The sequence below is a fragment of the Uloborus diversus genome, chromosome 6 (genome assembly GCF_026930045.1).
Source record: "Uloborus diversus isolate 005 chromosome 6, Udiv.v.3.1, whole genome shotgun sequence".
NCBI classification, from domain to species: Eukaryota; Metazoa; Arthropoda; class Arachnida; order Araneae; family Uloboridae; genus Uloborus; species Uloborus diversus.
Window position 1 is genome coordinate 46,564,771 of NC_072736.1, and position 16,740 is coordinate 46,581,510.

Below are 16,740 nucleotides of genomic sequence, written 5' to 3' on the forward strand. Positions count from 1 at the left end.
TTGTGTTTTGAAGATAAATCAATTCAATCGGTATTTTTTGTATTACTATTGAAGGGTATTCACAGACATAAGGGGGAAAAAACTTTTGTATTCGAGAATTATAAAAGGTTCCTTTTGAACTTTTTTTTGGTGATCTTGTCTTTTGATGTTTTTTGTCTTTTTTGGTCATCCGTTACCGCAATTTGGTTGATCAGTGATTGCAGGTTCAAGGTCTGTTTTTTCTTACAGTTGTCAGACTATTTTTTTTCGTTTAATTCTAAAACAGAGAATAAAACATCAGCAGACTTTCAGAACATCAACCACTATACAATTGAAGTTAAATACAACGTTTGATCTCAGAATAATTTTTCCAGCATTAAAAAAAAAAAAAAAAAAAGAAACATATCACCAATTATCTTTTTTCTCTCTACTTACTGAGTGTTTTCAAATATTACTTTTTTATGTACAATTCTTTTTCTGACTGTTAAAATGAAACCATTGTTTCAATCCTCATTAATTAATTGCAATGATCGAGTAACGCTGACGTCACCAACAACACCAACAATGAAACTCACTTTACGGCATGAAAATTTGATAACATTTTTGGTAATGTTTGACATGCAGAGAAATGCTTTATTTTGACAAGGCGAAACTAGATTTGGTAACTTAACTATTTTACTGGTAAGACTGTCATTTTAGGGGAATGAATAAATGAAAAAGTGGTCAACAGCTTAACGCTATCTACTGGAATTTAAGGTTAATCCAATAGAGTTAATGTTAAAACTTCAACTATTAAAATGCCACCAAACAGGCAATTGCTTCGATCAAATGTAGAAACAATATTTAACCGTCATGCCATGACGGGAGAATTTTCAGTTTTTAAATAAGGAATTAACAATCAGAAGAACACTAATCTCCACGCATTAAAAATGATATTAATTGTTGATAGTTTAACAGAGTTTTCCTTGGAATACCAACAGTTCTTCAACACTCATTAAAAATTAGTTTATATTCTCTTTTTTGTAATTAAATAATTCCTCTATCTTAAAAACATGAAAAGGTAAGCTATTAAAAAAAAAAAAAAAAAAAACTTTTTAAACCCAAATTCTCATTGCCTTGAAGGACCTCTGTTCCAAATTTTGCAAAAAGTCGACTTAAACTGTAGATGTGTATAAGGGGCAGACACACAAATAAACAACCAGTTTTAAATACTTACATTTTCATTTTGAATTACCACCCTTCATAACTTGATTGCTAAAATTTAAGATTAACATCAAGTAGATGGTCCACTTACACAGGTTTTACTGTATCAGGAAGAAAACCAAACGTGGCAATTCTTTTTGTAAGCAGGACACATTTTCTTTTTTTCTTTTTGTCATTTACTTCTAATTCATTCCTCTTATTACTAAAAGATAATTTAAAGCTCCCCGATTAAAAGCGTTAGTCGTCAGATTATATTTCTCCAGCCCCGATAAGACACTCACCTGCCTCACTTTAAGAAAGTGATGCAAAAACTGTCTACCGAGTGAAATTTTATCCAGCAAACCTTTCACACCCTTTTTGCTAAATGATTTAATTATGATGAAGAAAAAAGAAACACACCCTCCCATGAGAGGTCTGTATCAAGTTCACTTGAGACTAAGGCGTCTTTCTCAAGACGGCTAAAGAAATCGATATGTGCTAACATCACATAATTGAAGTTATCGCCATGAAAGATGAGTTTTTTAATTTAATTGTTAATATCTCAGCTTTTCGAATGAAATGCTGAGGAATGATGACGAAAACTAGAAACTGATACAGATCTAAAATAATTTTTTTCGTTATCTTAAGATGTTTTTCGCCCTTGAGGAATTGGCAGATTTTGATTGTTTTGCTAAGTTGACGTATGTGTGAATGATTTTTTTTCTGATATATAAAATAATGGTTTGGGTGTAATCTAACCTTCTGCACATTTTTAACTAAAAATTACGGGTATTTTTTGTTTGTTTGTTTGTTTTAATACAGGACACATTTTTAATATCCAATTTGTCTTGTTATCTATTTGAATCTCTACTTGTTCCAGGAGTTTTATTTTTTATGAAACCTAGAGAACGGTCTCCAGTCGATTAGCTGTATTTCAACACGCAACCTTTCAGCGTAGCGCCGAAAGAATCGTGAAGCGCAATGCCATCTTGTTCTTTAATAATTTAATAACTTTACTAATATTATAAAGGGAGAGGGCGGGTTTTTGTGTGTTTATATGTTCGAGGTAATCTCAGGAACCACTTCACCTATTTGAAAAATTCTTTTACTATGTGAAAGGTGCTTTCTTACTGAGTAACATAGGCTATAATTTGAAAAAATCCGATAAATAGTTCTTTTTTTATTCAAATTTAGGCCCAAATTTCACGTAAATTGCCTATTATTGGCTATTAAAAGGGTGAAAAATTACTTGCACATATTAATATTATATATAGTTGAAAAGGGTAGAATTTTCTGCGTTCAAAACAATTTATTTCTATGCTCTAACTTAATTACGGCGGGAGTAATTTAAGTTTTTAGCTCGAACGTTTTTAGGCTTAGCTGAAATTTAGGCACTACTTTCTTCATTAAATGTATCAATAAAAAGTGAAGGAATTGTCCTACAGTTTTTTTTTCTGACAGCACTGAAAAAAGCGAGATATTTTACTCCAGATCTCTCTCGACCTTTGGTCGAAAAAATTAGCTTCTATCTTCAAAAGAAAAAAAAAAGTTACATGCGTTTTTAAATCAATTTCGAAATACGTTATTTTGATTCAGGTTTTCAACCATTTTATTTTCGCATTTCCATGGTTACGCTTTTTGAATCCATTGTTTATTTCCATCTTTCTCATTTTCAATTCTTAAACTTATTTTATTTTATGTTTCCATGGTTACGGTTTTAAAATCCATCTTTCGCATTTTAATTTCTTAAAAATATTTTAATATCTGTCGTCATTGTTTGGAAGGGTAATTTTGTATGGTGTTTTTTTCTCTTTTATTTAAGTTATTCTTTAAGTTATTAAGTTATTCTTTTAATTAATTGTTGAATATATGTCACTTGACACAATTTTTGTTCTCAAGGTAGACCGGGCAAAACCGGGCAGCGCAGCTCTTATTATGTAAAGATTTGAAAGCTACTGATAATGTGATTTTATACCATTTTGTTTGTTTGGCGAAACATTGATTATTGCCAAAGATAAAACATCCGCTTCACTCGCAAAAGAGCTGGGTTCCGGTAGCGTGGTTGCAGTTCAGTACAGGATTATTGTTTTAAGGCAACCGTTAATGTAATTCATTGTTTTGGCGATTAGTTTTGAAAGAAAAGAAACCTTTGATTTGTTTTTATCCGAGTAAAATGTACGACATTTTCTTCTTTTTTTTCCGAAAACGATTTTTGAATGTTCCACGGTATGTTTTTTTTCCCCCAATGACTTTTGAATGTTCCACGGGATGTTTTTTTTTTTTTTAGACGGATAGATTATGATAGCGTGGTTGCTGGGCAAGTTTGGCGATAAACAATAGAGATGCGGAATTATTTTTACAATTGAAAGATATTATGTGATGTCTTCTTTTGTTCATTTGGCGAAATATTTTAAATTGCAGTAAAAACCGCTTTACTCGCTAAATACGCTAAATAGAGTTTGACGAAAAGTTTTAAATTCCAAAGAAACTTAAATAGTTTTTTTTTTTCTTTTCTTTTTTTTTTTTTTTTTTTTTGAAAATGTGTGTACGCATTTTATTTAAAGAAAAAACGATCATTTCACATCAGAAGGGGAGGGGGCATCAGTTTTTTTTATTCAACGGACTTCCATTAAATTTTTAGCGCGGGCATCGCTGAGCGGGTACTGCTAGTCCTTAATAAAATGGCGACTCAAAATGAAAGTTTCGCTACATGACTAAATTAAGAGCGTTTTTTGGCCACTTGTTGCGCAATATTTTTTTTAATTTTCAGATCTGCAATTACGTAAAGTGTTCCTTATAAACCCTCTTTTTTCCAAATGCCTCTAAAATCTGTTGAACAAAAAAGGGGCTCTCCTTTTCAGGGAACGTAGTGCTCAGTAGTACTAATAAACTGTAAAAAGAATTAAAAATTTAAAATTGACATATTTGAGAAAAATTAAAAACATAATTTTAAACGTTTTTTTGAAAAGACTGGAAAAAACTAAAGCACATATTTTAAAATGTTGCATATGTTTTTAAACAAGAAAAAATATTCTTTTAAATGAAACAATTCGCAACAAAATATGTTATACTGTTTCTGAGACCATGTAAGTTAAAGGTTTAGACGAAAATTCCAAGTAAGAAATAACAAGACCACCATCTTTGGCGGCGTTTATCTCGGCCCAGGAATTTTTTTGGGAAAAAAAAAAGAAAAAAAAAACTTATTTCTTAGTTTTTTATAAATTTTAACATATGTTAAATTCAAAAAATCCGAGACTAAATATGAGGATATCCCGAAAATATGAGGTTTGCAGTAAAATTGATGGAGAGTTCTTGACTAGCTAATATTTTAAGTTACGACTTTTACACAACAAATTGAAAATTTTCCCATACAAAAAGCTCTAAGCAAGCACATCAAAGAGGTATCAAATGATGTGATCAGTATGTCTTTTTTTATTTATTCATTTTTTTCATATATTTAAATCTGGGGGGTTGTTTGCTTACAATTGTTATTGCCGTTAACTTGATAAACTGTTGAAGTTAACTATTGAAGTACTTGCTACTTGATGTTACTGTCATTATTTATTACCCCTTGTGCCCATTATATTCTATAATGTTGTGCGTTATGTGTTACAGATTACCCGAGTTCGAGCAGAATGATTTGGGAAAATGTCAACATTACAGAGGAGTTGCTTGCTCTCAGCTTATTGGAAACAAGACAGTATATGTCAAAGAACCCATGAGTTTGAACAAAATGGAAGAAAAATTAGCGGCTATCTTTACAATACTAGCAACCGGAAAGGTAGTTTTTTTTTATTTTTTGCTCATAAATGTGGTCTGAAATCTCAATTTATTCGATTGTTTAATCCTCAACGACAAAAAACATTAATATGTGCCATTACATTTGTATTTGATGTGTAGTCATTCTGAAAATATATTATTAAATACCAATTAAAATTTCTGTACAAATATTGCAACCAATAAAATATTTTCTATGATGTATGTTGTAAAGCCAGAAGTACAATTTGTTCTCACATTGTCAGAATCGATAAATTCACGTTCAGTTTAGCATATACAGTGGCTCCCAAAAGTCTTCGTACACCTACGACTTTCAAAGAAATAGGCCCCAATCCATTGGTTAGAGTTAATATTTCGGAATGGATATTTAATTATAAGATCTATGATCAATTTTTAACAAAATTACATGAAAAGTTTTTAAAAAATATTAAAACTTAATTTTTTAAAAATTAAAAACCAAAAAGTGCCAGAAATTTTATCTCACAAAAGTCTTCGTACACTTTATAAAATGTCTATATATTATTGAATAATCTAACTTTTGATTAAGTTATCAATTAGTAGAATATCATACAGTATTCATAACACCTTTTAAACGTCTGGGAATAGATTTCATTCTTTTTCTTTCTTTTGTTTTGCGTAATTTCTGAATAAGTGTTCAATCACACTTCAAGTCTTACTGTTTCTAGCTCTATTTTCGTTTTAAAGCCCTATTTTCGTAATTTAGCCTCCAGATATCTCTAAATACGTTATATTAAGTTAAAATCTGGGAGACTGGGGGGGGGGTATTTTCTAAACTTTAGGACAATTTTCGAGGCACTAGACGCAAACGTTGAAAAACGTGTGCTTCTTATCGTTATCTTGATGAAAAACAAAGTTGTTTCCAATAACCAAATTTTTGGCTAAGAGTTCAAAATTGGTTTTTAAAATATTTAAATGAACAGCACGATTCATTATTTCATCAAAAAATTACAAACTACCAAGTCCTAATACTGATATGCACCCTCACACTAGAAAACCTCAACCGTCCTGATTAATGATCCAAATAAGTTCTTAAGATTAAGTTCCTAATTTTTTCTTCCACTTACAGTAATACAACAATTTAACCAAAAATGTTGAATTAAGTTTTATCTGTAAGTAAGACGTGATTCTTAAACGTTTTGAGCTTATTTATCATTGATTTTGCGGCGAAAAGCGTAAGCTTTCTGTTTTTCGCACGATCAAGAAAATTTGTGCGGGAAGAGTTCCCTTTTAATCCAGCTAATCAGAGAACTTGGCGAACAATTTTAGGTGAAAATTAAATGAAAAATGTTTCATTTAACTCTGCAGAAACTTTTACAGCACTCAAATGTGTATTTTTCATAGATTTTTTAACTTTAAATCTCCGATCACGATTTGTCAACTTTGCTGGTTGACCTTTTCTTACCCTGTTTTCGGTCCAATTCCTTTCTTTAAAGTATTTTATAAAGCACTTTACTTTACAAACAAATAAATTAACTAATTTAGAGACATTTCAAACCAATTTACCACTACTGTGGGGAAAAAAATTCAAACTTTGAATGGTGTTAAGGGATTTTTACGAATACCAGCCATTTTACAGTAATAAGCACAATATTAAGGAATAAATAAACAACAAATTAAAGCCAAATGACTCTTGAGGGTCAACACAATGCAAAAATATCAATAAAATAGCATATGATAATTTTAATCATGAATTTATCCGAAAAAATTTGAGTGTACGATGACTTTTGTGGCGTGTTATTTTTCTGTCTCTTCGTTTTCTGACCCATTTCAAAAGGAAGATCCGTCAATATTTTGAAAAAAAAAAAACCAATGGGTTGTATTTAGAATGACATAGGAATGATGTGAAAAAAAAATGAACTTCATATTCGAATTCAGTTTTATGTTTGATTGGTTTTTCTAAAAAATTTCAAAGTGTACGAACACTTTTGGGAGCCACTGTATGTGTCATTCATATATGCCCGATAGCAGAATTGTTTTCAGCGTCTACGATGCAGTTTAAAAATTTAAAAATAATCTTCGAAATATAGCGAAATTTAGTATAATGGCAAAATCTAAATCGGCACCGAGTAGTGCTTCAGAATAAGAGGGCTGTAACCGTATGCAACATGTAAAATTTTATCCCAGAAAGTGTGATGGATGAACACTTAAGATATATTTTTTTTGAACCTTAATTTTCTTTTTCTCTATTAACTAGGAAATCATCTACAGGAATTCTTAAGAATCTGTGATGCACGTCACAGAATCGCGCTGCTTCTGCTGATAAGTATATAGGTAACATGTAGGGGAAAGTGTGGTAAAATCGGGGCTCTAAGGTTTGCAGGCTTCCAGAAATCATAGTTTTTCGCATAAAGGAACGCAATTTTGCAGAAATATGCACTACTTATCTTTTAATGCAACAACAGTTTCAAAACCATAAGTGTTTTTGTTTTTAACTTTTATTATTATTATTTTTTTGTTAAAAACGACATTTTACCCGGTTTTGCCGCACTAGTGGGATAAAACTGGGTAGACATGTTATTGTTATGGAAAACTAAATTTTTTTAAAAGTTTCCCACAAAATTCTAGTTTTATTTAGTGACATATATTAACTATTGTCATAACATACTAGAATAAGTATTAAAGGACACATATTGATAAGTTGAGAGTAAATTTAATTGTCTTTACCTTTAAATTTTTATTGTAATACAAGGCCTATTGACACCAGTCGCAAGTAAAATAGTTATCTTCCTCTTCGGCCCCAGAGCAGCTTTAATGGGCCCAACGACCGACATTGGAACCATTGGATCCATTCCTCACCACCCTTGGAGTCCGAATAAAGCTCATTGCAGTAAATGCAGACAGTATTGTCATCCTCTTCACTGTACTCATCCCTCATTTGCTCTTTCGGTTTTTTTTTGGGAGCTTTTATTTTTCTGTCTGTTCCTTTTTGGCCTCTTTATAATGTTGCCCTTTGATTCGTTTATCTCTCTTTCAGGTTTTTTTTTCTTCCGTCCATTTTTGGTCTTCTTTCCATCATTTTCCTTTTTCTTTTCTTCTTGCCTGAAGATGAAACTTGTTTGGGGAGCCCGTCAGAATGAGTTTTTCGTTTTCTCTTATCCTCCTTCGGCTGCATCTTTCTCTAAGTGTATGTGGGTAGTACCCATATTTGCCCCTAGGTTAGTACCCGATTTTGCCCCGCACGTACAACTTTCATAAAAAAATGCCGTCATATGATTATACAGAACGCTACAGACAATTACGTAGAATGGTAATGGAGGTAATTAAATGTTGTACAAGGAGAGATGCACACCTTTACTGTTGCAGAAACAAGATCGGTCTAGTTTTGTTCAAAAATTTTAAGCAAAAACCACTCAAACAGAATTTTTTTCACAAGAACGAAATAAGCGAGTCTATTGCGTTCTCATTTGACGGCCGCTGCTTTTTCATCAAGGTGGAAGGTAGTTTCTCTCTTTTTCCACGCGATTGCAGCGCTTACAGGGGTTAGAAGGAGGTACCCGGTTTACTCCCGACTTCCCCGTTTTACCCAAATTTTCCCCACCATATGATGTTGAAGAAACAATAATTATAAACAAACCTGAATCCAAAAAAAAAAAAAATGCACAGATGAATCAATTTTCACAAAAATCTATTTAGTTCAATTTTTTAAAATCAAATTCTTAAATTAGTGTAAAAAAACCGGACTGATTATTCCTCAACAAGGACGAAATTGTCATAATCCGGCTTCAGGTATTTTAATTGTAATATGACATAGTGTTTCATTCTGTGTGTCTTTTTCTTCAAAAAACATATCATCTTTCCTTCATTTGCATTATTTTCCTGCAGCCCAAACTGAAATTCTTACACGTACATTTATTTATTTAATTTAGTGTAAATAGTTTATACTATATTCTTGAAAAGCATAATAAATGTGTGTATGTTTTCTCTGTTCATGTCAGAACAGTTCCTCATGCTTGCAAATATTGCACTTCGTGAACATTTTTTATTTTCTTTCATCACAAAGGTAGTCTAAGATCTTCTATCAGATAAGCCACGCATTAAATTACAATTTTTCATAAAAAGTTTTTTTTTTTTTATTCTCGAATGTTGTTATATGTCTATCTCAAAGGCATGCTGAAGGTAAGAGCGGAATTACTAGAGGTAATAAAAATTTACGAAAAATACATTTTAGATATAATTAAAAAATGTAAAGGCATCTCTTTTCTTTAATTGTCGATTTATTGCAGTAAACTTAAGTTATTAGTACCAACTAAGCCTCGTTCGTTAACTTCAGGAAAACATGTACAAAAAAAGCTTTTTTTCCGCTTTTTAATTTATCTATATGACGTCAATAAAGCAAAACAAGTCTCGCGTTACTGTTTTGATGCTTATATTATACATCTGATACATTGATGATGCATTTTTGGATATTCTAGGCTGTCGGATCGTACGTTATTTTATGTTGGTACATGTAAACTGTTCCGCATATTTACAAATAAAAATAATCTCATTAGGCACTTTATATGTCACCAGTTTCCTTAACGCACAATAAATTTTAAATAAATGTTTTTAAGAAGACATCCAAAATATATCATGAATGTACAAACTGAAAACGTCATTTTCGAATACATTTGCATCATTTATAAATATGAATAATTTCCTTCCAAAATGTCGTCTACATACGTTATTAAAATATCAGAGAACGTTCCGTCATATTGCGTGATCTTAAATATTCACCTACATCAAAACAAACTACAATATGTCTGTTTAACTTTAATGCATCTTTTTTCCAATTTTAATTAACTTAATTTTTTTTAGATGAGTCCTGAGTGTCACAAGTATGCCGTACCCTTCTTTTGCTATGTTATGTTTCCACCATGCGACGATACCATACCATATCCAGTTCCTAAACACATTTGTAAAGATGACTGCGACTTACTAGAAGCATCTACTTGTAAAATAGAAATGGCATCGGCGAGAAAACATCCGTTGTTGGTCAATCAGGATTTGGTTCCAGAATGCGAAGAACTTCCATCGCTCAATCAGAAGGAGAGAGCAGGCGCATTTATAGCTAACAAGGATGGACAGGGAGGCTGCATCAGTTTGAATGTTCCGAAAGTTGTTCACGTTGATCATGGTAAGAGGTTATTCCTGTTATTTACTTTTTTACTTTTTTTATGTGTACAGAAACGTTTCAAAATGTTTACAGTGTTTAGCCCATTTACACTGTTTATATTAGAGTTACATTTCTCTTAAGAAATCACAAAATGGCATGACTTAAACTTTAGTTTGTATAAATGATTTTTTTGAAAATTTTCGGATCTAGTTTTTTTTAAATTTAAATTAAATTAATAAACTACCTTTTTATTTATTATTATAAATTTATTTCATTAGTTTCTTAGATTTGGAAGCTAGTTAAATTTATCTTTCAGCAGGGGTTCCCAAACTTTTCCAAGTCTTCGAGCAATTGAATTTTCTCACGGTATCGAAACTGTTTATCTCTATTATCTATCTATGTTTATCTATTCGTATACATGTATACATCGAACCTCGTTAATTCGAGACGCTAAATTGAATTACTGTTAATATGAACTACATTTGCGATCTCCATCCTAGTGTATTTATGCATAACGTAGTATTCCGTATGACACGAATTAATTTTAATTGTCCCTTTGAGTTCATTTTAACAAGGATGTATGTACATTTATTTATTTGTATATAAATATAACTATATACGTATTCGAGATAGATGTTTATATATTTGTGTAATTTTGAGGAAGGCGACTAGAAATTATGCAGAAATATCACTTATTGTGTGATTAATCAAATAAATAATTTTTAAGATTCTCTTGTGGAGGAATGGAATTTTGTGTTTCCTTTTCATTAAAGTAAATTTTAAGGAACCTGAGGAAACTTTGATGAATAACAATTACTCTTTAGTTTAATTAACAACAAATATTTAATATCGTGGACACTTTGAAGCACCCTTGCCTACATCTACGGAAATTCAGGGTGCTTCAACACTCACTTTTAAAAATCCCCTTCTTTAATACATATTACTAAAATGTAATGTGGAAGTATTTTAAGTAAGATTGTGCATCACACATTGTTTATGTTAAAAAAAAAAAAACACGGCAATGCAATTTTTGGCTTTAGAATATATTTTTTCATTTTTTGAGTTTGTTTTTTACATATTGTAATAAAGTAGTATTTATTCCTCGACGTAACAAACAGTAATGTTCATATATCCAGTTTGAGAGGTGTTATAAATAATGCAAGTAAGGAAGACTGACCTACTTAATGTTCATCTGCTCTTGTTAATTGTTTATGTACATTTTTGCACATTATGTAGGAATAAATTACACCCACTCAAGAAAACTGACCACATTAATATATACAGAAAGTACTTGAACTACAGTTAAGTAAGGAAGGACATATAGGAGCTAGAACTCCTATAATTGAATCAAGTTCCTAAAAGTTTGGAAGGCAGCAACAAATAATGAAATAGTGTTTAACATGCAAAATTCTCTAACACAACTTTCTTAAAATTCTCAACTTCAGATAGTAAACTTTAATTGGTTGATTCTGTTTATATATTTTTAAAATTAATTTTCATTTACAAAAAACCTCTGAACAAAAGATGTATCAGAAAACGTAAGATAAATGCCTTTTTTTTTTTCAACATTCAGAAATTCAGAGAAAAAAATCCCTATGTTGTAAAGTAGTTACCTATTCGTTTTTATAACCAGTACAGGAATTCTAATACAAAAGATAAAAAGCAAAAATCTAGCATTTCTTATCCTTCCCATTTGTGAAAATGAAATATCTTGTTTCCAGAAAACTTAAGATTTATTTTAGCAAAGAATTAAACGCAAATGAAAATCCATCGCCAAACATTGAAAGTTCCAATTATTGCAAATTAAAATAAGAACTAATGCCTTTGATTGCAAAAAGAGGAACTTTTTTATTCTGCTTCTTAACCTTTCATTCTATTCCGAATAGACAGTAAAAGCCGTTCTTTTATTTCTTCTTTAAACATCTTTAGTTCTCGATGAAAATAAAGCACCAATTTCTTATCAAAGTCCCAGTTTTCTTTTGTTTAGAAAGATTGTTTTAGCTTTCAAATATTTTTTTCCCGTCTTTGCTTCTAATTAGTAATGGAAAACTTACTAATGACTTCATTTGTATGCAAATGACAGTTTCTTTCTTATTATTTAAAAGTATTTTGTCTTTCATCTGTCTTTTAGGATATAATGTTATTTGGTACAAATAGAACTTTGTTTGCTAAGTCCGTACTTGGAATTGTTAAGAAGATTTTAGATTTAAAGAAAATGTGCTTGGTTCCGCTTTATGTATTAATTACTTGCATTAAATGATTTTAATGCGTTATTTCATTTATTGCATAGTTAATTTATAATTAATTTTATCAAAGTAATAGACTGAAATTTGTAATGTGAAAGACATATTTTTATTCCTAAATCATTTAACTTGAGAAAAGTGATAAGTATTCGTATTTTCTGTTTATCAGAAAGTTGGCTAAAAATAAAAAGTTTTTTTTTTTTCTTTTTTAAGTTAGTTTTATGACTAAGACAGAAAACTTGGTTCTTAAAACTATTCCAATTGTAATCTGTCACGGAAATAATGGAGTGTAAATGATAAACTATAAGTAAGTAAAAAAAAGGCGGGAGGGGGAGGAGAGGACGTAACGCAGACACGCAAAAAAAAAATGTATCAACATAATCTCAAACTAAAACAAACTATCTAAATAAGTTTCTCTAATAAAAACACTATGTTAAAAATTTTAAGTGTTTATTTCACTTAAGCAGAATATTTCTATCGAAAACTAAAATTACCCAGTCAATTGGGCATAAAAAAAGAAAAGAAAAAAGAAACATATTCTCCAAAAAGACGAAATAAATATGTATACACACATGAAATGCATTTAGAGGAAAAGTTAACAAAATATATTTTTCTAAACACATATTCCTTCCTTTCAATCTATTTTTAAGTGTCGTATATAAATAGATTGAACAAGAAAATGATTTAATGTTGAAAATATTACATTAATTAGTTTTTTTTTTTAATTTTAACCATTTATGTTTATGAGATAGCTGTTATAAAATAGCTAATTAGTGATGAATTATCAACTTATTCACTATCATTTTAATTTTAAAATTGTTTTTGTGAAAAAAAATTCTGAAAAAATACCTGGATAATAAAATTACTAATTGTCCCTCGGAAGAAAAGCTAACAAATTATGCATTAGACTTTTTTTTTACTTTATCTACAAGAACCCATTGAAAGAGTATTAAAATTCAATTGTTTTCTAACCTTCTTTATATACTTTGCGTACAAAAAAAAAAAAAATATCGAGACGAAGGCATGAACTTATTTTTCCAGAAAAAAATTTAAAAATTGTTTTTATGTGTATTGAGGGCACAAAACCCGATGATAGGTCAAACTTTTTTCAACATTCCCCTTACCTAGATATATGCAATTGCATGCAATGGCGTAGGTCCTGGTAGTGAACTATGCAACACTCATGAGATTTTCCGATAGTCACTGGACATTCTCTTAAAAGGGTATTAGTTATCAATTTTTCTTTTCAATTCGTTGTCCACGAATGAAACACTCCCATTTACGTTATTAAATTTAAAAGTTGTTTGAAAATTTTCGAACCCTGTAAAAAACACTGAAACTTGTGCCAATGAAATATACCATTATATACTATATTTCAATCGCGTATGTCTAGAAAACGCGAATTTGCAAAACCATAGACCCCAACCGACAAAATCAGCGCCCTCGATGCATACTATATAAGCCTTGGCTTATTTTTTCTTTTATGGAATAAAAAGCTCATATCGTTCTCTCGTAAGAAAAAAAAAAGTACTAATAATCTTAGAAATATAGAAATATGCTATTTCAGAAAAACATAACAAAAACTAAAATTCGTTTCCGACAAATTAAAATTTATCACAATTAAGAATTGTAGTCAGGTACTCACTCTATGTTTCTAAAAGTTGTAATGTTACACAAATTTTAGTTTATCTTTCAAAATTTATATTCGTTTAAAATATAATGTAACAAACATTATTTTATATATGAGGCTGTGAGACAAAGAGATGCAAGTGGCAAAATTAAAAATTTGGAGATAACCAGTACAAATGATAGGCGAACATCTCCTTTGTCTTGGAGCAAGATATAGTACTAGTAGCCCTGGTAGGTGCTGCTATACAGCATGATTTAGAAAAACTTTTCAATGATAGCCTACCTAGGACCTTATCTTTAAAAAGTTTTTCTCAATACTTGAAAATATCCTCTTACATCCATTTGCTTCTCACTGCGTCATATTTTGGAGGCTTCGCCGAGTCCAAACAATATTTATCATCTGCAGTATTGGTTTTTTAACATTGATTTATGTTTTTAGTTCAACTGTAATTTCTTTAGTGGCAATCTTGATTTTGTTGAAAATCATTTGTTGGTAAAATGTATTCGTTATATTTTAAGAAAGATTAACTTTCGTAAAAGTGATTGAAAACAAATGATCGCTATACAAAATCAAGTTAAGTATTTTTACAACCTAATTTATTTTTTAGCGAACTTTTTGCATTTTAAAGCATCTTTTATGGGAATTATATCAACTTGGAACATTCCAAATTGGTGATAACGTTCCCATCCAGGACACATTTAGATGTTCGTACAATGGAATCGAACTTTTGAGCTTCCTTTTATTTCTATCAACCAAAGCACGAGAAGAAATGTACTATCAACGAAAAAAATTAAATTAATAGAACAATCAACTATGGTAAAGTAAGAATAATAAACAATTCGTGATTTTCAGTAAGTTACCGCCTTGTAGCAGGGCTAAGACAGAAATACATGAAAGACACCGCCAACTCAGTCATTCCAGTCAAGGACTGCAGTTTCGTGCTTATTAGCACTAATCAACCCGGCTTAGGAATTCACTGAGCTGGAGGTGGAAAACCTCTTAAGGAAGTCAAGAGAGCCAAACTCGTCTGGTCACTGCTAATTATATATTAGCTACCAGTTTGTTTGGCACTCTTGGCTTCTTTTAGAGTTTTTCCACCTCCATCTCAGTATTTCTATGCCGGGGTGTTGAGTGCTAATAAGCTCGAAACTGCAGTCCTCGGATGGAATGACTGAGATGGCGGTGTCTTTCATAAATTCGTGATTGTTCTAAAAAACTATACACGGATAACAATATCATACTTTACTCTGTGTAGATGTCAATTGCTATGAAGGCAGAGGGGAAAAATACATCGGTCCTGTGTCCCACACCGTCTCCTCACACGAATGTTTGAGCTGGAGACCCGTTCCTGACTTCGAAGAGCTGACGAGTGGACACAACTTTTGTCGGAATCCGGGAGGTCGTGAAACTCAACCTTGGTGCTACATATCGGATCCTCACATGAGAAGAGAAGTCTGCGATATCCCCAAATGTGGTAAGAAGAATTCGTTCCAGTTTGGAGATTTCAATGTGATTGAGCTATTTATAGCAATATTTTAAGAATTGAGGTAATCTCAAATTTCTGTTTCTGACTACACATAAAGGTGCATCATGAAAATTGAGTGACTTTTGATTTTCCTATATACTGACTAATTTCGAGTTCATTGATGCAAAAAAGTTTCGAGAAAGCTTTTTTTTTTTTTCGTAATGGAAAAGCAGTTTATTTAAAGTATAATTATTTTCAAAAAGTCGACTATTTTCATCCTAAGTTCATGCCCTAAATGCTAGAAAAATGTTTTATATTCCCCAGTTTACAGTTTTTTGTTCTAATAAATGTCTTTTTGTTTGTAAATAAACGACTAATAATGAATTTTGCTTTATTTGTTTTTAAAGAAACCTGCTGTTAGTGGTTATTATTCTTGTTTATTTTAACTTTCAGAAGCTTAAAATTTTTAGAACCTTTTTTGGTATAGTTATTTAGCTGCACAATGCCATGTCTTGGAGGTCATAGAAGGCTTTGACAAACCGAGTTTCAAACTTTATGTGACTTTTCCTACCCTATATGCATAAATGCCTGAATTTGCAGCCAAGTGAAATTATTATGCATATCAAAAATTAAAACAATGTTTGTGCTAGAAACTTTTTTTTGCAGTTTTTCAAGTTTCGTCAAGTTTTTTTATTTTTATTTTATTTTATTTTATTTTATTTTATTTATTTTTTCTTTTTTACGGTAGCTAGAAAAATAACGCCATTCACGTTGCCAGTTTGACTTTGAAAAACATAATTCCTGACCACTTAAAAGCCAATGAGTACGCTGAGAGTTGATTCATCTTAAAATTCTTCTCATTCGCATAAAAATTGTCGCTTTTATTTCCTTTCCCCTTGGATTTAGTAGGGATACGGATACATTACTTTAAAAAAATTTTATGTTCTGCAAAGTTAAAGAAAGACCAGCCTGGATTGTCAGGATGTATGAACCATTAATTAGTTTCAGTTTACCTCAGATATTTAAAAGAATTATTGCAAGACGAGACTAACTAAGGTTAAATGATAGAAATGAATGGATTTATTTTTAATCCAAAATAATTCTTGAGTTTTTAACGGTGCATAAACAAGCTCATTAATTTATTTCCTTGAATTTCCAGCTGATTATGCCTGGTTGTACATCTTCCTTCCTTCCTTGGTTGCTGCAATCCTTATGTTCATGCTTCTTGTACTTTGGTGTAAAAAGCAAAGAAGAAAAACGTGTGCCTCCAAGTTATCTCCGCACAGCACTTCAGCTCAACTTATACCAACCCATCATCAAACCAATAACCACCCTCATCCTCAGCAGATAG

At 31.0% G+C, this 16,740-nt stretch overlaps 1 protein-coding gene across 1 annotated transcript; it reads left to right on the plus strand.

Annotated features, from left to right (window-relative positions):
* The first annotated feature begins 1,809 nt into the window (after window positions 1–1,809).
* On the plus strand, window positions 1,810–16,740 carry LOC129224377 (tyrosine-protein kinase transmembrane receptor ROR2-like). The gene is made up of 5 exons (XM_054858820.1): window positions 1,810–1,862; window positions 4,777–4,945; window positions 9,754–10,072; window positions 15,180–15,433; window positions 16,549–16,740. The coding sequence occupies exons 1-5, from the start codon at window positions 1,810–1,812 to the stop codon at window positions 16,738–16,740; spliced, it is 987 nt and encodes a 328-aa protein (XP_054714795.1).

Excerpts from the sequence above, each read along its gene's own strand:
- LOC129224377 (XM_054858820.1), top strand. The coding sequence starts at position 1,810 with ATGTTTTTCGCCCTTGAGGAATTGGCAGATTTTGATTGTTTTGCTAAG. Across the intron at positions 4,946-9,753 it reads TACTAGCAACCGGAAAGGTA|ATGAGTCCTGAGTGTCACAA; the intron begins GTTTTTTTTTAT and ends AATTTTTTTTAG. Across the intron at positions 15,434-16,548 it reads TCCAGTTTGGAGATTTCAAT|CTGATTATGCCTGGTTGTAC; the intron begins GTGATTGAGCTA and ends TTGAATTTCCAG.